General features: G+C 38.7%; 1 protein-coding gene across 1 annotated transcript in view; it reads left to right on the forward strand.

The window, feature by feature from the left end:
* LOC124721992 (zinc finger protein 85-like) overlaps positions 1-25,977 on the forward strand; it is an 86,486-nt gene that overhangs the window by 44,187 nt on the left and 16,322 nt on the right. Inside the window, exon 4 of the mRNA XM_047247164.1 lies at positions 4,001-4,195. Within this exon, the coding sequence (XP_047103120.1) occupies positions 4,001-4,195 (195 nt within the window). The remainder of the gene's footprint in view (positions 1-4,000; positions 4,196-25,977) is intronic.

The following is a 25,977-nucleotide window of genomic DNA, read 5'->3' on the forward strand; positions in this document are numbered from 1 at the left end:
GGTTCCAGACTGCAGCGCCTTTAACCGCACGGCCACTTCGGCCGGCAATTGAATCGTTCTTTGTGTTTTCTCAGGTGGTGCGTTAACAAAAAGTTAAGAGCAAATCTTCTTCTGAACCACAACACCTTTGATTTAGCATCTGCCTCAGCAGTCTCTTGAGTATATCTGTGACATTTTAGTGCCAGATAAACAAAGTGGTAACAATATGTGACAATGCGAATATTTTAAGCAGTGCTCTCCAAATATGATTGAATTTTTCTAAGAATTTTCCAAGTGAATCCTAAATGTATTACTGCATTTGATTTTTGGGATGTTAGCAGCCAATCATTGCACCAAATGGTGATAATCTGCAAGGTTTTGAGTGTTCTACCCTTATCTCCCGAGTTCAGCTACAGCAAGATGCTCATACAGTGTGCTAAAGTAAAATATCATACTAATCTACATGGCACAATTCAAATGGCAGCTTTTGTAGTAACTTACTACTTCTTCTGTATTTTTACTTCACATAATAACTGTTGATTTGCTGGTTGGAAACACTCATATCTGCTAACTCATTGAACTTTTAATGGTTCTCAAAGTAGTTCTCTCTCTCAAATTACAACTTGTTAATTTGAGAATTTTTTTAGGATATTTTACTACACCTTTAAATGTCTTACTCTCACTCTAAAACTTTTAGAGTATCTTTAGCGCAAATTCATAATTTATGGTATTGTTTCCATTTTTACATTACACTGAGATGACAAAAGTTATCGGATAGTGATATGCACATATACAGATGGCAGTAGTATCTCATACACAAGGTACAAAAGGGCAATGCATTGGCAGAGCTGTCATTTGCACTCTGGTGACTGATGTGAAAAGGTTTTCGATGTGATTATGGTCACAAAGTGGGATTTAGCGGACTTTGAATGCGGAGTGGTAGTTCGAGCTAGGTGCATGAGACATTCCATTTCAGAAATCGTTAGGAAATTCAATATTCTGAGATCCACAGTGTCAAGAATATGCTGAGAATACCAAATTTCAGGCATTACCTCTCACTGTGGACAATCCAGTGGCTGACGGCCTTCACTTAACAACGGGGAGCAGCAGAGAGAGAGAGAGAGAGAGAGAGAGAGAGAGAGAGAGAGAGAGTGTGTGTGTGTGTGTGTGTGTGTGTGTGTGTGTGTGTGTGTGTAGAGTTGTCAGTGTTAATAGATAAAGAACAGTGCATGAAATAACCACATAAATCAATGTGGGACATGTGAGGAACACTACCACTAGGACAGTGCTGTAAGATTTGGCATTAATAGAATATGGCAGCAGATGACCAACACAAGTGCCTTTGCTAACAGTACGAAATTGCCTCCAGTCACTTTTTTGAAGTCATGACCATATTGGTTTGACCCTAGATAACTGGAAAACTGTGGCCTGGTCAGATGAGTCCCAATTTCAGTTGGTAAGAGCTGATGGTAGGGTTTGAGTGTGTCACAGATCCCAAGAAGCCATGAGCCCAAGTTGTCAACAAGACACTGTGCAAATTGGGGGGGGGGGGGTTCCACAATGGTGTGGACTATGTTTGCATAGAATGGACTGAGATCTCTGGTCCAACTGAATCGATCATTCGCTGGAAATGGTTATGGTCAGCTACTTGGAGACTATTTGCAGCCATTCTTGGACTTCATGTTCCTAAACAATGATGGAAGTTTATGGATGACAATGTGCCATGTGACTGGGCCACAGTTGTTCATGATGGGTTTGGAGACCGAGCTTGAATTCGAGCAACTGATTTGGCCACCCTAATTGCCCGACATCAATCCCTTTGAACATTTATGGGACATAATCAAGAGGTCAGTTCATGCACAAAATCCTGCACTAGCAACACTTCTGCAGTCATAGACGGCTATAGAAGCAGCATGGCTCAATATTTCTGCAGGGGCTTCCAACGACTTGTTGAGTCCTTACCACACAGAGTTACTGCATTATGCTGGGCAAAAGGAGGTCTGACATGATATTAGGTGGTATCCCATTACTTTTGTCACCTCAATGTGCGTAAAATCTAAGGCAGAACTGTTTCTACATGACAGATCTGAATTCATTTTTCTTTATTAATAAATTAAATACTGAAATGAGAAATTTTTGAGTGGTGTTATTTTATTTCCAGCTGCAGCTGAACAGTGATAAGTCTCTTGAAATGTTAATCCTGTACTAGGATGTAAAATTAGTAAATGATCATAATTACACTGGACAACAAATTTGAAGTGAAAGTGTGTAAATTGCATGGTTTTGAGTTAGTTATGTTTATTTCAGTATAAAATGATACAAATCATCATCTTCATAAATATTTAGCTGTAGTTTTTTTTTTTAAGTAATCTGCATTTTTGTATAAATAACTCACTCTCTAAATATGCATTCATGTTTCAAGATTCGGCGTAACAAATTTTAAGTGAATAATTACTTGACTTATGTTAAGTGTTATGCATTGATAAATTTCAGTGACATTCTGGTAGTATAAAAGTAAAATATTAAGAAAAAATGAAGGTACTGTTACATGAATGAAAGTACTTTGAAAGTCTACTTTGTACCAGTACTATGTAAAGCACAAAAGAAAATATATAAATTAACTGGTCACAAATATAGATAAAGGATTACAAATGTTAAATGTCCATATTTACAGTACATACAATTGCATATTTTATTCAGAGATAAATTCAGAAGATGACCATTTTCGCTTGGCTTGACGTTTATCCACATACTCGGGAACTTCCCTTATGACAGTCCAGCAGTAGTAGTAGTAGTAGTAGTAGTAGTAGGGCTCCACTTTCCGGCATACCTCTTGTCAAATGTGGCAATATCATGATGAAATCGCACCCCATGTTCATCACTTACTGCACCACAATCTTTGGAGAAGAAGTCAGGATGACTATGTAAGAAAGGCATTTTCAGTGACATGCTGCTACTGAGTTTTTTGTAAGATGACAAGATGTTATCTACAATCTCCTTGTAATTGATTGCTTGTTTGTTCCCTAAGGACTGTAAACAGGCTGTCTTAAAACATTCCCAGGCATGCTTCTCATCACCTTGTACGATTCCATCAAAAGTATGGTCTCTAAAAAGCTCTCGAATCTGTGAGCCTACAAAATGGTGCACACAAGTAAGACCAGGGACAATAATATAATCCATTGTTACTAGTTATTATGACTTTCACAAACCATTGTAATATTTGATTTTAAACTTAACATGAAAATCTGTATATAATTATCTCACCATAATAAAACAGTGTAAAATGAAAACTAGAGCTAATTTTGAATTGGCTTTGTGATATTCACTATCAGCACATTAGAATTGATAGGAATGGGCTATTTTCATTGTTGCTCAGTGTTATTTTCATTTTAGTGGTTACTGATTGGCATTTTCTGGAATGTCATTCCAGTAGTCTACCTAAGTTGATCCTGCTGAATACTTGTCCAGAGAAATATGAACTGCAAAAGTGTTCAATATAGAATTTGTAGGCATTTTTGCTATCAGTGTACTGTGAAATATGCTGAGATGGTAACAGATGCTACCCATCCTGCATGTGATAGCAGATTCATTAGATTTTGGGAAGTAACTTTCTTCTAACATCTAAATAAGAATTGGTGGATTGATTCCATCTTTTCTTTCCACACAGGTTTTTCTGCTTCTTGGTGATTCGTCGAAGTGTTCATGCCCATCTGCCTGTTCTGTAATGCTAGTTCCAGAGGGAATTTTCCGTAGGTCAGTTGTTAGATTGTGAAATTGTTGTTTAGGAGGTACCCTCTAAGATTAAATAAAGGAAAAACAACAAAGCCTATGAACACACTTTTATATCTTAAATTGTTTTGGGAGTTGATAATTGTTTAACAACAAGCTGTCTGCATCATATCTTCACAAGGTTGTTATTATTACAATGAAATTCTTTATTTAATGTATTCTTGATTTGTGTATATGAACCTTATAATCGTATGAATGGTGTACTGAATGAAATTGGACATTCTGTTAACAGATGCAACCAGGTAATCCAGTGGCAACTGTTGTGGAAGCTGCAGCAACTGAAGCTCGTTACTCATATGAAACATGCACAAACAGTCCCCGAAATAATGAGAATCCTGCGCCTAATTCAGAAGTAGGTGTTTCTCAACAAGTTTCAAAAGTCGAAGATGGCAGTACTCAATGCAGCGAAACAGACTTCAACAACAAGGTATCTAATAAATAACACCGCATTTACAATTTTACTAACTTCCTGCATTTTATTGGGCTATTCCGTATATGCTTTTGAGGATGTTTTTTACATTTGCTGCAAAATAATGCAACCAATGAGAAATTTTGTTTTGAGAGCTATCTTTTCATCAGCAGTTGATTCAAAACAAAAGCCTAAGCAAAGTTTTGATAATGAAAGTAAATCATAGCTAGAATCTTAATATCTCTATAAGGGTAAAAATTATCATAGCTAAATCGTGTACAGTGACAGCCAATCAATCATCACCAATTCACCATGGTATACTGAAAGTATGGCTATGTGAGGATAGATAACTGCTTACTGAATAGAGCGAGCATTGAGCAACAGGCAAGTGTTTTGAAAAAGACTGATTACCAGTAGAGCTCTGAGAAAAAGTCCTTTTGTTAAAGATTTTGTGAAAAGTGATCTGTTAATTAATTGCATATATTCATATAACAGTCTTTTACATACAGTGTTAATGAACAGATTTTGTGTGGTCTGTGGGCAGAGATTTGATACTGAAAACGGCTTTTGCCTTAACCTGATTTTCTTGAAATGAGTAAGTACAAAGTTGATAAATGTGAGATGATGTATTTGACCGACATTATGTGTATATCGTGACATTAAATGATTACTAGCCAGTGACAAAAACTACTTGAAACCAAATGTGATCATAAAAATTCTTTTCATTGGCAACTAGTAGTAATATTTGCTTTAATCTTCTCATTGAGTTGCAATACACTATAGTCTACAGAATTTATAGAATTGTGTGCTATGCTTATTTGTCCAGAAAAGAGGTAAAGTTGTGTGAAAAATAATTCAAATAGTAGCGAGAACGAATTCCCCACAAGAAATATGACTACCTCATTGCCTCATTGGCTGTTTTTCGTACTTAACTACCTTCCTCAGACATAAGATTTGGCCCATTTGTTTATAGTTTTTACTTACTTTTATCATTCATTGCTGTTTCATTTTCCTGTTTGATTTATTTTTTAACATATTCTGATTAATCAAGATTACAACTTCTATTGATGTAAGGGATCTCCCCAGGAAGTTAACATTACACGTATTCTAAATGTATACCATTTATTAATTGTCTATGTTTTGATAATACAAGGAAAAATAAAATAAACAAAAAGAAATTGGTTACATTAATTTCTGTCTTCACTGTCATTTTTCAGAGGTTGTGGTTACTGTCGGACCTGAGACAGAGCTGTCCTTTTTATTTTTTTTAACACAGCTGATTTCACCTCCATAGTGACGTGAGAATGTTACTATGTCTCTTGCTTCCAAACATATCATCTGCCCACTGTTCTCTCATTGGCTCTGTAGAACCATCTGCTGACACACCCGTAATCATTCCCATCATATCTCACAGTGAGCGTTGACAGTGTTGTTGTACAAAATGTGCAAATATGCCTCTGGCCCCCATCTACACTTTTAGTGTCTCCTGCAGACATGTATGCTGTTGTTGAGTATTCGTCCAATTTTAATGTCAGTTTAGTTCCAGTTGCAAATGGATTCAGCCAAACTGCAGTTTAAACATGTTAGATGTTCGTGAAAAGACAATGTATGTAGTATACATTCCCACGATTGGCTGCACAACAAAATTTCTGGCTGCTCAACACTCCACTCCCTGCACTCATAGTTCTAAGCCAAGCTGGTTCACTGTCCCACCTCCAACTTTCTGAGCAACACTGAAATCTGCACAGCAATGTCTTCTGGGGTGCAGGTCGTACATACAAACAGCAACTAATACACAAATAAAAGATCGAAATCACTATTCAGTCTGATTATCGATATTTTGCTTGTCCCTCGATGTAGTGACGTCTCCACAACAGGTCTTTCTGCTGTAATTTATTCTCATGACAGCAGTTACAGTCAGTTTAATATGATTTATTTCATTTGTTAGACATTTCGTACTGGATCTTTTTTTTTCCCCTCTCTTTTTACCTGAATGTCCTCATCTTGTTCTAAAGCTAATTAAAAGCTGATAACAATTTTCTTCAGTATTCTAATGTGTATATTGACTGACTTTCTCATTTGCAACTCACTTGGTAAATCATTAATTTCTCATCACCAAATAAAATATTGACCAGGGCTCATAATCAAGTATTGTTTTTTAAGGACAAGATTTTCTTCTTTGAATGTTACCTTTACTTAAAAAGCAGCATAAATGTATGTATACAGAATCCGTATATGTATAAGAACATTTATTGCAATCCCATTAAAATACAACAAAAGTTTGTAAGTTGATATAATTTAATGTTATTTCCTCCTGTGTTTCACAGAATTGTCATTTTTTAAGCAAAGCATTATATATAAATGTTGGTATTTAAAACAACTTCCAGTCGTCTCAGAATGTATAAACACAGGTCCTGTATGGTTTTCAAGGGACTCTTGTAACATTCTTTCTGTAAAATACTGGAAAGTTGGGGTAACAGTTATGGATGTAGATAGTGATCAGGCACCCCTCTCTCCAAAGTAAACCACCAAGGCTCAAAAAAGCGAGATATGGTGACAATGGTGGCCGGGAGAGATGCAGCAGTACATTCCAGTGCTCATAAAACCAGTCCTGGAAAATGCGAGCTGCCTGAAGAAGGCCCCTGTCACCTTATAATGCAGCATAACCATTGGAGAATGAACATGGAATACTATGATATGCCTCTCAAATCACCACCAACCCGCTGCCCCCCCCCCCCCCCCCCCCCCTCAAAAAAAAAGTTTCACTCTTGGGATGTAAACTCACCCAGAAGTTTGAAACAAGGCTTATCAGACCAAATGGCATTCTTCCATAGTCAAAGTTTTTATGGTTTCACCACCACATTTTCCTGTTGAGGGTATTTGCATCACTGATGAGTAGTTTTGAAATTCCAGCTCACCCTGCAGTTCCCTGCTACTGGAGCTCCCCACATGTTGTTTTGGTGCTAACTGTGTTCAGGAGTATGACATTCAGTTCTGCAGGGACTTTTGCAGCTGTTCTCTTTATTTTTTATCACAATTGTCTTCAGTGATCATGTCATGATTACCCAATACACACTTTCAGCCACATTATGACCTAGTGGATGATGACAAGTTGCTAAGTGATAAATAGATGAACGTGGACAATGAAACTTTAATTCAATGGTATTCTTCGTCAGATAATTTTTGAGTGTTGCGTAATAGCTGGCATTATCATGGTGAAGACCAGTGTGACTTTTCACCATTGTTTTCCTGATTTTGTCAACAAGTTCTGGTAAACAAATTGTTGTATGCCGTTGGCATTAACTGTTCTTCAGTTCTCTAAAGGGTGTCCAGCATAATAAAAGAAACAAGCAATGATTTTCTTGGAAGTGTTTTGTAAATAACCACTTTTGTTGGTTTTGGTTCACATTGGAACACCCAAACAGTTGAGTGCAGCTTAGTTTCTAGATCACACGAATTTATCCAAATTTTGCCTGCCATTATGGTGACGCTTCTTGATTACACATTACTTAAGCTGAATTTTTCTAACATCCCCTCACTCCAATTGATACAAGCTTGTTTTTGAGCTCCAGTCAAATTGTGTGGAATTCATTGAGAACACACCATTTTCATAGTTAATGCAGCATTCAGTATGCTTTTATCTAGCAGTAAGTTATATGCTTGTCCTCTTTAATCATGTTATGCACAATATTGTGTTTCATTTTTTATGAACAGTCCCCAAGATATATTAATAATGAAATTGTGGCTGTGACAGAATTCTAGAAACAAATTGTAAACAGTCTTTTCTGAAAGTGATTGATGTCTAATGTTGAAGAAAGCTATTTGATGCATTGTTGTTGGGTTATATCCTTACAAAAAATCACAAAAACAAATCCATGTAGAATTTGCATTTTTTGATGGCCCTGTTTCTTTAAACACTCACTGTAAATGAATTTCTTGGCCAGTTTCTCAGGTTCATTATGTTAACAGTAATAAATACCAAATTTTAGAACAATAATAGTCACATCGTAATAGTGTCTCCTAACAATTTTTTGTAAAAATCTTAAAATGTGACACTTGTACAAAGGATCAGTTTTTGATAGTGGGGATGGAATAGTGTGTGCTCTGCTTAGTGAGAGCAGTTGAGAATGCCTTTGATGAGGAAATAGTGGCTCTGGTTTGGGAAATGTGTACATTAATGATCAGGAGAGTAGTGTGCTAAGTGCATGTCCCTTTATACTGACATCCAGTGACATTGTAACTGAGAGACTGACAAAAGAAGGTGCTAGGCAGTGAGTGATACACTCGGCATGATGACACCATTACATGTATTTCTTCATTGCTATCAGATTTTTCTTAAAAAAAGATAATGTTTGTTGTTTAAGAACTGCCATTGCGTTCTTTTTTCATGTGGAAGATTATTCAATAGTATGGAAGGTAACATTGTAGTATATACATCAGCTGAGGAGCAAAAGATTATGTACTACTGTTAGCCAAACTAGCACTTGCCTGTGTATCATTATCATTTTGAATTTTGAAAAGTGATCAAAGGTGAAACAAAATTCCTTATGTGAAAAATGTTTATCATATGAACAAACCATGGATATGGGTCACTAAAACAAAAATTATTGATTGTAACATGTACAGTAAGTTTCAGTCATGGAAGATACGACGAAGTTGTAAACTCAAAAATCAGGTGAATATGAGCGGTGAAGCATTAATTTGGTGTTTTTCTTAATCAAATAATCAGTTTTTGATGTGCAGTGTAACAGCTGGCATTATCATGTTGAATAATGTTATGCTTCTTAGTGTGACTTTTAGTACTGCTGTGTCAAGGTTTGGAATCTACGTAGTGAGGTGTGTGCACTCTTGTGTTGCGACCATCCCATGTCCGAATCTGTAAAATGGTTGTGTGACAGGTCCAGTGTAGCCTATCCAGTGCTATATTCTAAACTGAAGATTACATAGATACACGCTTCATTCATGATCTGACAGAGGGTGATATTGAAGAAATATTTTGTTAAAACAGTGCACAGATATGGGCCTTTCTAATATCATTTCTTACTGTTGACATGCTTTAATGAGAAGCAGTATCCTACGCACAATGCATCTGTACCGTCCCTGTCTCGTGCTGATCGGTGACTTATACATTTGTTAGCGTGAACATACACTAATAAGTTCAGTGACATGACTTTCAGCACAAATTTAGCTCATTAGGCATATTTATGTTGTTTGGCATCCATTATTATTATTATTATTATTATTATTATTATTATTATTATTATTATCATTATCATTATCATCATCATCTTTTATCTGTGAATCGTTTCATTTGTGTACATACAACTAGGGTACCTGTTGATTAATGAATATTCTGTTTATTTGTAAGCGTGCTGAAACTGGAAAATGTCGGTGTATGCTTTATATGGCACAACAAGCAGTACTGAAATGTTTCCTAGTGGTATGCCTCAACATTTATTTTTTTTAAGTTTTATTACCATGTATACTTTTTTTGTAGTAAATATTCCTTCAATAAAATCTGTAACTTGAACTGTTTGATAGGCTTGAGGATGTCCTGGTCTACATTCCAGAGAGCAACTGAAGCACTCAGTCTCAACTGATTTCAAAAACATGTTTAACTTAAAAATTAAGAAAATGGTAGACAGCTGATGTTCCCTCCTAAGGCACTCAACAGAATACACTAGCCTATTTGCTAATTTGGACAAAAGAACATGAATTCTGCAGTTATGTGTCAGCTGGTGTGGAGACAATGGTCTCGTGTATCAAACAGATCCCAAACACAACTATCAGAATGACAGATCAACTGCTCCTAACCGACATTCACAGTTAACAAATGCTGACTTTTGTGGCCCATCAGAGTTGGCTGCCGGCCAAAAGACTAGGCCCAAATGGCAGTCCTCTGACGTTAATGCAGCAGTTTGTGATAGTCTGGGGCACTCAGCTTGTGGTGCAACAAATGAAAAAAGCCCCATGGCTGGCACTTGTGTCAACATTGCAGCAAACTGCACCCATTAACTGGTGACACCCAGTTGAAAACTAGACAGTGTATCGCCACGCTACAAGGCAGTACAGACTTCTTCATTTGGATCTTGAATGTGCACACAAAATGCCCTACCGCTGAGTTAGAAGTTGGGTGAAATTCAGCAACTGGGATACAAGTCGCTGACTTTTATTAGTTACGAGGGTACAGGGGGAACCCTCAATAGGAAAAGTTAGTGACAACACACACATAGTTGCTGTCAATGTCACGGAAGGCAATTTGGCAAAACACTTTATTTTGGGCAGCCCATCCGCTACCAACAACAACGTGCTTCCCAAAAAAGGTCCTACAAAGTTGATGTGCCCCAGCAGATGTGGTGTAGTGGTAAAACCTTTATTCAAGGTATACCACATTGCAACACATGCAGTAGCTGGAGTATGCAAGGACACAACACCAGGGGGACAACCACTTGACAACTTGGCCTCTCTCTCAACAATATTGAGTTGGCCATATAGCAGGAAAAACGTATGCCACACTGAACCCGTTCCTCAAGGTGCACAGCGAGGCTACTTTGTCTGGACTGCTGAAACGACATTCCATGAATGTGGGTTGGCGTCTGTGGCAGCCATGGCCTCCTGCACCATCAAAGGAAAATCCAGCAGTGTCTGCTGCAAGGTATCGTCCAATGCAAAAATGAGAGCCTCCTTTCAGTAGAACTCCGGATTGGGTCCCACTGGTCGCCGTGGTAGTGCACCTGCATTAGCTTGATCGCGGTGGACCAGTAACAAATGTCATAGCAATAAGTACTGAGAAAGAGTGCCGACTTATGCAGTCGGTAGGCAATCATATCTGGTGGCTTATAAGGAGTGCCAAATAATGCAATCAGTGGCTTGTAGTCAATGATGAGTAGGAACTGCGCTCCTTGCAGAAAAACAATTATACTTTTTAATGCCATAAATGATAGCCAGTGCCCTCTTTTCCACCTTTGAATAGTTATGATGTGTCGTTGAAAGTGTCTTTGATCCCTAAGTGATGGGCTATTCGGTGCCATCTGGGTTCCAATTTGACTAGACCACACCTATGCCATACTGGAACACAGAGTTCATAGTTTACCTCGTATAAAAGAAACTGGACAGGGAGCAGAGCACAAACACTGCTTGAAGGACTGAAAAGCCTGTTGATAGTCCACAGCCATGTGAATTTGATGACCTTTTGGGGAAGCCAGCTAAGAGGTTGGGGATGAACTTAACATAATAGGAAATTTTGCCCAAAAAGGACTGAAGCTCCTTCAGGTTCTTGGGAGCTGGCAGTGTGATGGTGGCCTTCATGTGCTCGCCCGTAGAATGAGGCCACCTTTGCCAATCACATGTCCCAAATAATGCACCTTTGGGGAAAAAGAATTACATATTTGCAATTTGCAATGAAGGTCATTCTGCAGGATGCAATGGAAAACCACCTGCAGATTTTGGAAATGCTCCTCTCGTGTTGATCCCATGACCCAGATGTCATCAAGGTAGTTGACACAACAGAGAATGTTCTTAATCAAATGCTGAAAATATTTTTGATAAATTCCTGGGGCAGACAAAATTCCAGATGGCAAGCGATTAAACTGATAAAGCCCAAGAGGGGTTTAGAGCACAAAGAAATGCTGAGAAGCAACATCCAAGAGTAACTGCAGGTATGTTGTGTATGTTGATGTGGGAAAAATACTGGCTCCATATCAGCATTGCTAATAGTTCCTTCGGACACAAATTGTGGATTGACTATTTAAAATTGTTGCAAAGGCACATGGCACCATTTGGCTTCTGGATCATCACCAAAAGGGTGGCTCACTGACTAGATGAAATAGGGGAGATAACTCTTGAGTTCCTGCCTATAATGCAACTAGATCTTGAACTTCTCACACACAGTGAAGGGAATGGGGTGGGAGTGACAAAATTTAGGTACTGCTGACAACTTAAAGGAGATAAGGGCCTTGAAATTTTTTGCTAGATGCAAGGTATTCTCAAAAAGCTGGTTTTATGACCATTGTAAAGAGCCCATATCTTGACAGGTGGCCAATTGGGGCACCAAATGGAGTCTGTCAATGATTTGCAATTCAAAAACAGAAAAGGCATCTAACCCAAAAATATTCTGCACCAACAGTGAATTAACCACTAACAGTGTAAGTTGCCATCTCACATTCTTATAATGTGTTGAGATGGAGAATTGTCTCCACTTTGAAATTTACTGTTTGCTATAAGAAACAACTTGACATAGCAGTCATTATAACACAAGGCAGCCCAAGAGCCTATACATGTATTAAGTTAATTAGACCAACCATTGCCCCTGTGTCTACCTGAAATTCGATCAGTCACCCATCCACAACTGACATTAGCAGAATACACTTAGGGCAGTGCTTGTGGGGCATCGGAAATGGCCTCTACGAATCTAGGGAAAGCACTGGAGCCTCCAACAACCATCCTGCAGCTTGTCAGCTGCCACAAACTGATGCCAAATGACCTACTTTATGGCACCTGCATGCAAGCAATCCTGTCTGATATGCACCAAATAACAATTGGAGCACCGACCGCTGACACTCATTGAGCAGAAACAGATGCGGAAGGATGGCCTTATGTTATGTTATGTTAACCAGGGACCTAGAAACGACAGAGAGACTCCATCCCCGCCACAGCCCCAGTGGTCCGCAACCTCACAACGACTATCGCAGTCCACTTCACCCCTCCACCGCCCCACACTGAACCCAGGGTTATTGTGCGGTTCGGCCCCCTGTGGACTCCCCAGGGAATGTCTCACACCAGACGAGTGTAACCCCTATGTTTGCGTGGTAGAGTAATGGTAGTGTACGCGTATGTGGAGAACTTGTTTGCGCAGCAATCACTGACATAGTGTAGCTGAGGTGGAATAAGGGGAACCAGCCCACATTCGCCGAGGCAGATGGAAAACCGCCTAAAAACCATCCACAAACTGGCCGGCTCACCAGACCTCGACACAAATCCGCCAGGCGGATTCGTGCCAGGGACCGGTGCTCCTTCCCACTTGGAAAGCCGTGCATTAGACCGCACGGCCAACCGGGTGGGCAAGGATGACCTTACTGAAAACCCAAAAAAATTATTTTCAGCGGTCAAAATGCTTCAACTTATTTGTATTTGCTGAGCTCCATGTGAGGAAAGGTATGCAGTAGTGTGATGTCACTGCACTTTAATCATCAATGTCATCAACATAAAGTGGCTCAGGGAAAGACAAACATGTCTGGCTAACTCCGTGGGGCACTGGCAGCTGTGCACCACGCATATAATAGAGGGTGTACATAAAGTCCAGGAACACTTTCAATTACTTATTACACAAGAACTAAACATTGTACAGATGTCATATATTTTTATCTGCCCAGTGTCACATTGCCACAAAACCACCCAGATGGCAGAAATGTAACTTCTCTATCCAGCAGTGGCTTGACTCCAGAAGCCAGGGAGCTGGACCCTAGAAGAGGAAAGCAAACTCTACACGTGGGTCAGTCTGTGGGTAGCAGATAGTCCAGACGTCGTGTAATGACAGACATGGAGAAAAGTACAAAATGCGAACAGTGTGAATGACTGAACACCTAGCACGCAGAACAAAGAACATGGCACAGTGCGAAGGCAGAATGCAAAATGGTCGATGTTAGCACAATAACTGATGAGCCTGGCCTTTTGCCGCAGGTAAGTAAACAAGTGAGTCAGCAGTTCTGCCCTTACTATGCTCCATGCATACTGCTCGTGATAACTGTGGTGTCACCGCCAGACACCACACTTGCTAGGTGGTAGCTTAAATCGGCCGCGGTCCATTTAGTACCTGTCGGACCCGCGTGTCGCCACTGTGTGATCGCAGACCGAGCGCCACCACAAGGCAGGTCTCGAGATACGGACGAGCACTCGCCCCAGTTGTACGGACGACATTGCTAGCGACAATACAGACGAAGCCTTCCTCTCATTTGCCGAGAGACAGTTAGAATAGCCTTCTGCTAAGTCCATGGCTACGACCTAGCAAGGCGCCATTAGCCTTACCTAGTTTGAGAGTTATCGTATAAATGTCTCAAGAAGAACGTTGTAAACCAACAAAGAATAAAGTTAAGTATATTCCAAAGCTACGTATTTTCTTGATAGCAGTCATAACGTATCCTGTTCCAGACTTGACGCCAGTCGGCGTGTGTGTACGCGTGCCTTTCGGCTCCCTTCTCAGTGTGGCGTAACTAGCTTGTTACGCCACAACAATAACTTGCCGCACTACTCTGTCATGAGACCCCTGCCGCTTACCTGCATCCATATTGATGTTCGCTGGTGGCAATACTAAAGTCAATAATGAAAACCATATGGTGCTTTTTTGTATCATGACACATTTGTCATATGGAACAACCTGTAGTATGAAGCATCGTGTTTCCTTTACCGTGTGGTGAGCAAATGGGACACACACAATTTTTTACCATCATATTATTTTGAAATAAAGATCAACTTCTTTATCTGATATGAAACCATTGTACATATTTACTACATTTTCAAGAAAAAATGGAAGAGCATACGGTAAAGAATGCAAAGGTCTCTCTGTGTAATTATTACGTCAAGAGCTGCATTTTCCTCTTTATCCTAAATAACAAAACAGTCTTTTATTTTGAGACCTCTTAACTAAACCTAGCTAATATCTTCATTGATTGTCATTGAAATAGTTTTCTTTTGTCCAGAACACAGTTTTATTCATAATATTATTAAGCTTTTCATCATTTACTTGTGACTGTTTTTTTCTGTTGTTCCGTGATTGTTGTTGTGTGTAGCAACTCACCTTTATTCATTAATAGTGCAAGGATATGGAAGAACGATGTTAGTGACATCAATGTGTTCTTGCTAAATTAAAATATATGTGAGAGGACTGTTGAATGGTCTGATATTGGAAAGGAAACTACTATTAAGTATGAAATTTGAAGTTTAGCTATTGATGCACTTAGCACAAGTGAAGATCATTGGAAGGGCAGTCGGGCTTGGTGGTCTAGTGCTAAAGTTTTTCAGTCTGGCCTTACACCAGCCTTCACTTCTCAGTGATGTGGGAATGTGGAACTCCTAGCCAAACACCCCATACAAATTTATTTTACATTATAGGAGAGCCAGTGGACATCTTAACTCTGCTGATTACTCTCTTCACTATTTAAGCAATGAAGCTGTCAGCTCACAAGAGTGGGCTTTGCAATTTTGGGAGAAATAATTAACACTAAAAAACTGCCACAGTGCCAGGGATTGCACAATGGCTATTTGCGTTAAAGGGAAGCCATGTACTGTATTTACCCGAGTATAAGAAAACACTGAATATAAGATGACAACCTCTCTCCTCCTCCTCCTCCTCCCACCCCCTTTTTCCATTTTTTAAGAAGCTCATTGAGAAAAATTTATTTTTTAAACATATTCTGACTAATCAAAACTACAAACTTTTATTGATTTAAGGTATCTGCCTAATAAGTTAACAATGCATCTAACATAAACTTGTGGCATTTATTCAATGTCTACTTTTTGATAGTACAAGGAGAAGTAAAATAAACAAAAAGAAATGGTTTACAGTAATTTTTATCGTAACTGCATTCTCTTTGTTTGCTATTGTCTTTGGTATCATTATTTTTAGCCATCATTGTCATCATCCTAACATGAAATTGGTGAATCTTATAACTTCATTATCACAAATATTTGGCTATTTCTTCTGAATGTGTTGTGATTTCTGAGATTGTGGTTACAGTGGGACCAAAAAACCACCATTTTTTTCTCAGCACATAATATTTTTACTTCTGTTCGGTGTGAGAATGGTACAATATCTCTTGCTGTCAAACATATTGTCTGCCCAGCGCACTGTCATTGGCTATGCAGAACTAGCAGCTGACAGATCTTCTATCATTCCCTCATACCTCATATCCTCATACCTCAGTAGCCAAAGCTTCAGTTACAAATTTAAGACAACCTCTATATTAATCTGTTAAACAACATAAAAAGTTGTCCTCAGCAGCAATAGTTTAATCTGCAAATATAAAACAACTCTATATTTTTCAGATGACAAATTTTGGAAAAGACCTCGTCTTATCATGGGGTAAATATGGTAATTACGCAAGTACGTACTCCAATATCCACTGAAGCTGGAAAGCTACAACAGTCTTCAACCTGACACCCTGTCTAAGTGGAACTGATGTTCAGGGAAGGCACTTCCCGTAATGCTCCAAAAGTTCTCAATTGGGAAGAGATCCGGCGACCTTGGTTGCCAAGGGTTTTGACAAGTATGAAGACAGGCAGTAGAAATTCTCGCTGTCTGCGAGTGGGCATTATCATGCTGAAATGTAAGTTCAGGGTGGCTTGCCATGAAGGGCAACAAAATGAGGCATAGAATATTGTTGACATGCCACTGTACTGTAAGGGTGCCATGGACGACAATGAAGAGAGTCCCGCTGTGCAATGGTACCCCTTACCATCACTCCTGCTTGTCGGGGCATATGGTGGGCAACAGTCAGGTTGGTATCCCACTGCTGTCCAGGACGTCTCTAGAGACTCCAGGCAATCAGATTCCTGGGAGATGTGTCTGGAGACCCTGCCCTCCCTCCCCCCCCCCCCCCCCCCCCGCCCCCTACTCCTCCCTTGGACAGTGGTGCGATACCAACCTGGCTCACCCGCCGTATGACCTAACAGCCAGGAGTGATGGTCTGGGGTACCATTGATTGCATGTCATAAGAGGACCCCTTTGGTTGTTATCCATGGCACCCTGGCATCCTTACAGCACAGTGGTGTGTCAACAATATTTTATGGCCCCTTTTGTTGCCCTTCATGGCAGGCCATCCTTGGCTTACATTCCAGCAAGATAATGCCTGCCCGCACACAGCAAGAGTCTCTACTGCTTATCTTCGTGCTCACCAAACACCATCTTGGCCACCAAGGTTGTCGAATATTTCCTCAGTTGAAAACATTTGGAGCGTTGTTTCAAGAGACCTCCGATCAGCTCAGGATTTTGACAGCCTAACACACCAGTTAGACAGAATTTGACACAACATCCCTCAGGATGACATCCACAACTCTTTATCAGTCAATGCCAAGCTAAACAACTGCTTGCGTAAGGACCAGAGGTGGAACAATGTGTTATTGACGTGCTCAATTTGAGAAGCTCTTTCTCTTGAGTAAATCATCCAATTTTTCTGAAATTGTAATCATTTGTTTGTCTATACATGTACAGCAATCTACCAATTTCAATGCCATTTTTATAACTCCTTCATGGTGTTGCTTTTTTTTTATGGGTTTATTTCTCAGCATTTCTCCCAACAAGAGACCAGTTTGCTGATACCATCGCTGTAGAATGTTTGACTTTGTTGATGGGAGCCACAACCTAACCTCTGCTTGCACCATGTCATCACTATCAAAGTGAAGCCCTGAAAGGTGTTCTTTAAGTTTTGGAAACAGATGAAAATCTGACAGAGTGAAGACATGACTGTGTGGAGATGGAGGGTGATCAGTGACAGTGACCTGATACATCACATTGTTGCAGATCTCACAGTGCTCATGTGTAGTCTAGCATTGTCAAGCTGAAGGAGACTGTGCGCTACATGTGGATGAATTCTTTGAATTTGAAACTCAATCACAGCACACTGTTTCTCACATTCTGACATAGTTACAAGCTACAATCTGGTGCCCTCTAGTGGCAGAGGGCTGTAAGTATGCAGTTCGTGAAGAATAAAGATGTACAACGTTACTGACATTTGTTTTATTTTTAAAAGAGTTTTCACATAAAAATTTGAAAATTGGAGAAAATCGTATAAATAATTTTGCATTATTATGACACTAGTACAAGATGAGAGAGACTTTGAACATCTTATTGAGTATAAAGTTACTGTATTAAAAAAAACTCACAAAGTGAAGGAGAGCACCCACAATTAAAGATAAAGGAAGTCTGGAAGCTTTTGGAGCCAGTGGCTCCTTCATGCAGAAGGGTTAGAGGGGAAGGAAGAGGGATGAAAGAAAAGGACTGGTGAGGTTTAGGAAATTGGGAGAGTTTGGAAAAGTTGCCCAGAACCCCAGGTCAGGGAAGACTTCCTGGACAGGATGAGAGTATAAGTTTGAGTATAAAGGAAGAAAGAGTGTCTGAAGCTGAGTGTGTTGAAAATGAAGCTCATAGGCATGGAAGCTAATAGAAATTAATTGAAGAATGAGTGGAAAGGAAATTCAAATTAGTCACTGTCTTTCTCTTTCTCAGTTTTATGACATATTGCAATGGAGGCGCCTCCAGGGAGGGGGGTGGGCACAGGTTTTTCCCTGTTAAAAATACACTTTTGGTGGTGAAAATAAATTTTTTTGTGTTAAGTGGCACTGTACTTTCCATCAGACCTATAAAACTACTGTTTGAATAGTAAAGGTTTTATACACATGTGTAGAACTTCCTGGCATTTTAGGAGATGAAACCTAGCAAAAATCAGCATATTTTGGGAAGATCTGTGATGCACGACAATATGTACATCCCAGATTTTCATATTACGAAAGTATAAATACGAATTCCACCAAATACAGCATGGTAGCTTCCAAAGCTCTGAAATGGAGATTGTGTTGCACAATGCATTTTCACCAACCAGTCATAGCTCATTGCAGGTAGTCTCACCAGCAATTGACAGCAGATATTCAGAACATAGGATGGGTGATGTAATCAGCCAGTAGCAAAATCTCACAAATTCGAATAGTTAATGGTCTAAATTAATATACATATGGTATAGTTAGAAGAAAAGCTAAAATTTCACATGTACCATAGGTCATCAAAAAATTATTGCTGTTTTTTTTTCCCCTCTCTAGAGGTCTGCGTGGATAAGAAAAGTGCAATCCGCATCCGCAAGGTCCTAATCTGCAACCACATCCGCTTGGTCCTAATCCGCAACCGCATCCGCAGCAATTAATCTGCATCCGCAAGTTCCTTATCCACATCCGCATATATTTAAGTTTTGAATGAGTAATTAATAGTAATAGACAGTAGTTATTAGAATTATGGTATGTAATGACATAGTTATTGTTAGGGTGCCATTTCTGCAACAACTTAACTACTCTTGACTTCTTAAATCACAGGAAATGCTCTATACCTAATCTAAAGCAGACCATTCCAAACAGGAAAGCATTGGCGCTCCGGAGCACACACAGAAGCGGCTCAGATCTCGTGAGATTGGAAATGCTATTTAAAAAAATAAAATTCAATGTAATAGTATTAAATGGTGAAAATACGTGTTCAGAAACAATTATATTTCGCTGCTCTTGTGCCAAGGCAGCTGAAAATGACGATGGTTTTAAACTGTTACTAGCACATTGCATCATTTATCGTCAGTTTTTTTTTTTACTGCTTGGATGTGTCAAATTTTGAAGCCATTCATGTCAGCTGATGATTATATTATAGCTTACACATTCAGTCCTTGTCATTTCCAGGTGAAAGTATTTGCAGTATTAGGCCTACACTGCAAAACGCTGGTGCACCTGTGAAAAAGTTAAACTGCCAGCAATAATTGACGTTGTCTGGAAGAAATAACTCGTCTTCCGAAGAGTGACAACAAAATCAGTGGTTATAGAAATTAGGAGTCCATTTAGCTTTAGCTAAAAATACGATTCAAATCTCGAACCTCACCTTTTGGCTGATTTATTGAATTAAGACCTAGCGATAAATGAAATGTCTGTTTCATTCTCAACTAAACAAAGTTTTTCACACTTTAAAACATCCTCAACATTGGTCTAAATTACTAAGACAAAATTTGCAGTAGATTTCGCAGTTAATACTTTCAATGTTAAAAAATAATTTTTTTTTTCAGATTTTAATGGAACTGCAAACAATTTCAAGATGTCTATATAAAAACCACTGTCCCATAACTTCAAATGTTAGGCACTGTTCCCTGTTAAGCAATACCGAGTTACAGTTAAAATGTTCAATTTTGTTACGAATTTCGGCCCTTATCTTTACTAATTGGCTGGTAAATTAAAAGACACATTATTATTTTGGATGATTTGAATATTTTGTAAGTTTTCAATGTGATCAGAATAATCTTTCACGGGCTATCGCAGTCACAGCTTGTTGGTGGTTGTGAGCCATAGTTTGAAGTCCCACTTGTAATTAATTACAAGGCCCGCCGTGCCACCACTCCGGCCGGGCTGTTTCACTGTTCACAAAGAGCGACAATGCTCGGTGGCTGCAAATGTTACTGTAGTGCACGCTAAAATTTATGTAGGCACTTATGAGATCATCATTGCCTAGTTTAATAATATTGGTGTGTTAGCTGTGGAATGTTCTTGTTGCAAAGAGTAAAAACTTAAAATTGAGCTCTTTAATATGAAAATTACAACAAAACAAATTGTTTGTTAAATATTTCCTTCTTTTACCTAATGCTACTTAAATGTTCTTGTTGGGAATAGTAAAAATACTAACAATATGTCGAGGAAATTCTTTACTATAAATATTACAATAAAAACTCACAGGCTTCAGATTAAATATTTTCATCTTCTGCTTGCTTCTGATTCAAATTCTGTAAAAGAAAGAATCAGATGAAAAAAAATGTAACTAATTCAGATAAACCCAAAAAATACAGTGAAGTAAGAGAAGCTGTACAAGTACCTTTTTAATTTGGAAGATTACTATTCAGGAACATGATGTCATCAATCGTCTGTGGCTTCAAAGATGTGCGTCGGTCCTGCATTATTTGTCCCGCAGTAGAGGAGCTTCTCTCAGATGGCGCACTGGATGCTGGAATGCAGTGCACGAAGTATGCAAGTTTGGAAAGACGCGGATAGACGTTTTCACGTCCATGCCACCAAGCTATCGGGTCAATGCCTTGCGAAAATTGGACTTTATCATTCGTATGACGCAAAGTCAAGATCTTCTGAGGAATCTTCAAATTGATTAAAAAGTACGTCAGACTTCTGTTTCTTTGCAGGAATTCCAGATGTTGTTTCCTCCTTATCTTTTAACTGTGGACAATTTCTCGCAACATAGTTTTTCGCTTCCTTTACAACTTCATCTTTTTCGGCACTGCTAAGAAATTTTAGGTTTTTATATTTTGGATTCAAAAACGTTGCAAGTTTATGGGTTACTGTTATGTCCCATTTGCTGATTAAAATAGATTTGGCTGTACTCTTTAAATCTATCAGAAATTGGCTGTCTCCATCATTTTTTTTCAAGGAAGGAGAGAAGTTTTAACTTCCACAACACACATAAATAAAGCGTAGGGGTTTTGGAGGCTTCGAGATCACAAGAAGCTATTTTAAATGGTGTCAGAAAGGTTATTATATCTTCCAACATCCTCTTGTCTATAGAATCAATCAAATTATCTTGATTTTTCTCTGACAAAGTTGACAGAACTGCAAACCATTGTGAATTAATAGACTCAAACATATCCAATTTACTGTTCCATCATGTGTCTATATCTCGTTTCAATGACTTCTGAAGGCGATTCTGAAGACCAGATCTTTTAAAGAAAGTTGTGATAGCTCAACAGGAATTTATTAGTCGCTGCACGTCTCTTCTCATCATTCACGTCTCCTCGAGTCGTGTGCTCCAGCACAGTATTAAGAATGTGTGCTGAGCACGAGAGCCTCTTGTATTGGCGAAGTGCTGCCACAATATTTGGACCTCTATCCGTAATGAACACGATGTTATTCACAGCACTGAATAAATCGAACGACCGTAGTATCTTAATTAATTCAAGTTTAATGTTTTCTTCTGTTTTTTTAATCTCACTCTCAAAATTTCTGATGCACAACACTCGATCCTCAAGTTTCACTTCTTCATAATTAACATGATATGCAGTCACTCCCATATAGTTTATTTTACGGTACGAATCAGTCCATAAATCGACAGTTAGTGCTCCGCCTATATCTCTGAATATATTCTTCACTTCTGCGGAGACAGTTTCACGCAGACGATCGGCCATTTCCTTCAAATTTCTGAATATGGTGGTTGGATGAGGTAGCAGTTCCTTAGCACTCACTGCACCGTACTTGGCCCCCACATCAATAAGAAACTGTGCCGTCTCGAGAAATCCAGATCCACATGCAGCTTCGAATGGTAAAATGTCTTTGCTGACAAGATTGATAAGTTTTTCTGTTGCGGCTGTCTTCAAATTTGGCGGAACTTCAGGAACTTTCACGTCTCTCTTGGTATTTAAATAAGTAATTATGCTACTTTGTCTAGCCTCACACGAATGTTTTAGCAAATTTGATGTTCCATTTTTGTGTCCAGTGTAGGAATATACATTTTTACATGCAAAACAAGGCACTATATCTTTTATCTTTTCGTTACCATCAAATACGTATCCGAATTTTTTCCAAATAGGCGATTTCAATTTGTTTTCCTTCACTAATGTAAAATCACCTTTTTTCACCTTACACGAAATTGTATCCATCGATATGGTGTTCATTTGAAGAAAGAACTCTCACTGATATTTGCTACGATGCATGTTGTCACTCGATCACTACAAAGCGCTAACTGAAGGCAGCGGAAAATTGCAATGGGCACCTGTCTGGTAGACAGTGGGCAGGTTTGCCACCCAGAGAGCACTTCACAGGCCACACAAAAGACACGGTCGTGGAAACGGATTAGGTGCAGGTCTCTTGGGTACAGCTACGTCGGTCGTAGCCAGGGGCTGAGGACAACAGACATCCGCTCTACCCGGGCCCTGCAAGACTCCAAGAATGTCAACAGACTTGAAGTTTTCAACTAACATTGCAACATACGTACTGGGCAGATGCCTTGCTCATTATCCGCAGATGACCCGCGGATATCCACACCGGTCGCGATTTTATCCGCCAAGTAACAAATACCGTGGATATATCCGCGGATATCCGCATCCGCACAGACCTCTACCCCTCTCTCTTCAAGGGTGTGGTTAGTCAGGATCCTTAGAGCACATCTTAAATTGCAGCAGCTGAATATTACTAACAAGTATGATTATAAATTTCACTGTTATGCACTGAACATTTTGTTTGTTACCTGGCAGAAAACATGTACCATCAACCACTTCAGTTTTCTCCATAGAAAAGCCAGTTAAGTGTTAAATTACTCAAGAAATCACTTCGAACTTTTTTTGAAGTATAATTATAATTTTTGCAGTCGTTCTTGTATAATCTATAATCTGTCAAAGAACGAAAATAAATATGAAAAAGTAGCCGTGAATCTTGGTCTCGTTTAGCTTGTGTTACCCTTCAAGATATATCAAACACAAATGTGCCAGTAAAAATTTAAATAATGGCATAAATGGCTGGCTGGTTTTCTAGTCCCAAAATTTTTCTAAGTGGCTAGTCTATCAGAGTGTTAAGTTTTGAAAGAGATTCAAATGCTCCGTGATTTAAGAAAGTCATCAGACAGTCTCACACGAAACATAATTTGTCTTGCGTAAAAGGAAATTTTGTGTGGAGTAATGCTTCCCAAACCACCATTCGCAATATTTTCCTACAACCTGTTAGAAATGTAAGTAGTTGTGACATAACACTCATTGAAAGCAGTTTGTTGTTACGAAGTATTACATAATCTTCATTCTAAATTTTGCTGTCGGCAGACAGTTGTGTGTCCACTGTGTTTTGTTGTTGTAAATGGCACATTTTCTTTGCAACTAAAGTTTTATTTTCATGTTATCCTCTCATTTGTTATTGCTGCTGTATTTTTCTGCAGTAGCTGACTAAAGTGGAATTCTTTGTTACTGTATCAGTTCTTATCAGGCAAAATTTTAAAAATTTAACTGAAAACTAAAACAATAAATAATTTCCAGAGTGCTAAAAAATTCCCTGGTTTTTCCCAGTTGTCCCAGGTCATTATGTGACCTGTAGTAGTCAATTTTAACACAAGGAATCAAAAGAATAAACTATTCTTGGACACACTGGTACATGATACAGAAATGCTTGAATGAGTTATGGAAGCGAGTTCATATCAGAAGCCCCAAGAGTTGTTTCCAGCTGAACAGTTGAGGGGTAGAGTATGAATGTAACCATGTATACTATCTGCAAACATCTTTTCCCAATGACAGTATGTATGAAACCAGGCATAGTTATTCCTTTATTTCATGAATTACTTTCCACTAGTTTGCATGTGTCCGCTGCTCGTGGTCTCGCAGTAGCATTCTCGCTTCCCGAGCACGGGGTCTTGGGTTCGATTCCCGGCGGGATCAAGGTGTTTCACCTGCCCCGAGATGACTGAGTGTTGTTGTGTCTTCATCATCATCATCATCATCATCATCATCATTCATCCTCATTACGGTTGGAGGAAGGCAACGGCAAACCACCTCCATTTGGACCTTGCCTAGTACGGCGGAGCGGGTCTCCCACATCTTACCCTACGCTCTGACAAGAAGCATGGGACTTCATTTCCAGTTTTCATGTGGTATTCCATCATATACTTCTTATACTCATTTATATTACTTACATACCGTTATATTGTTTTATATACCATTTCATTTTTAGGGTTCTGTTACCTTAATCAGTAAAAGTGGAGCCCTTATAGGCTCACTTTGTTCTCCATCTGTCTGTCAGACTGTTGAAAACCATTTTTCTCAGGAGCAAGTAAATATAACAAGTCGAAATTTGTCGTACCTTAAGGTCTATGGTCTCTTGGCAGTGTAATAAATATTAGCTTCTAAGTTGATCTAATCGAGAGATATGGCCATTTATGTCATATACTTTGGTACTCACAAATTCATTCATTAAAACCTATAGAGTACTTCCGGTTGGTCTAGAATCATGAAACTTTGCAGGAAGCCAGTATTCACAGTAAAAGCAAAGACAAGAATTAGGAAATTGTTAATGTTTAATTATATCACATGAAAAAAATTTACTTTTGTCATTTGGTATCCAACTTTAAATTAAAACATTCTCAAAAGCCTTGAGATCCCTGGGATTGATATCTTGTCATTATCAATGTTAACAGGCAAAAATTGTTGAGATTCTCAATTTCTGGAATGACTGAACCGTCTATATACATAGTTAAGTTTTGTATGGAACCATCGAAGTGCAAGTCCTACTCACACCTGCCCAATTATTATTATTATTATTATTATTATTAGGAGGCATATTTTAAAAATACTGATTGTGAGATATCATGTTAGGTTTCGTAATGCCACAAAAAATATAACACTTTGAATATTTACACTTCAAAAATTACTGGGCATACCAGAGGACCAGTGAAAATAATCATTAGCAAGAACATTATGACCAGCCATATAATAACTTGTTCCTCCAAATTCAATACACAGAACTACTGCAGTTAATTGTGGAATGAATTTAGCACATTGTTGTTATGTGACAGAGGATGCCAAACCTCTTTGCAAAGATCATACAATATCTGTAGATAATGAGAATTTGTTTTTTGTTTTCTCATCTGGCATCTCCAACTTATTTGATTGGGTTGGGAGCAAGAGCCTCATATAAAATTCATTGTGCTGCACAAACTTCTACAAAATGTTGAACTCTTCTTGGGAATTGAGGGCATCATCTATTGGAGTTCAAAATTATCGTATGCCACAAACATATTACATTGTGGGTTTGTCAGTAAACTTAGAATTAGAAATCGTGAATCATGCACTAAAATTCCTGTAACTTGCAATGCTAGAGTTGTTAAGATGTTAAGAAAGAGTTAATTTTATTTATATTTTTATGGCATTTTGTTGGAAAAGTGATTGTAACAAAAGTATTGCTGTGTAAAAACTGAATCTTTATAAGCCCAGATTATATGAAATCTAAAAATTTTTCATGAACAAGCAGGTAAAACAATGTAGACAAGTGGAAAGTGTACGTTAAACAGTAATTGAAAAATATACAATCCGTCACCTACA

The sequence above is a fragment of the Schistocerca piceifrons genome, chromosome X, assembly GCF_021461385.2.
Source record: "Schistocerca piceifrons isolate TAMUIC-IGC-003096 chromosome X, iqSchPice1.1, whole genome shotgun sequence".
NCBI classification, from domain to species: Eukaryota; Metazoa; Arthropoda; class Insecta; order Orthoptera; family Acrididae; genus Schistocerca; species Schistocerca piceifrons.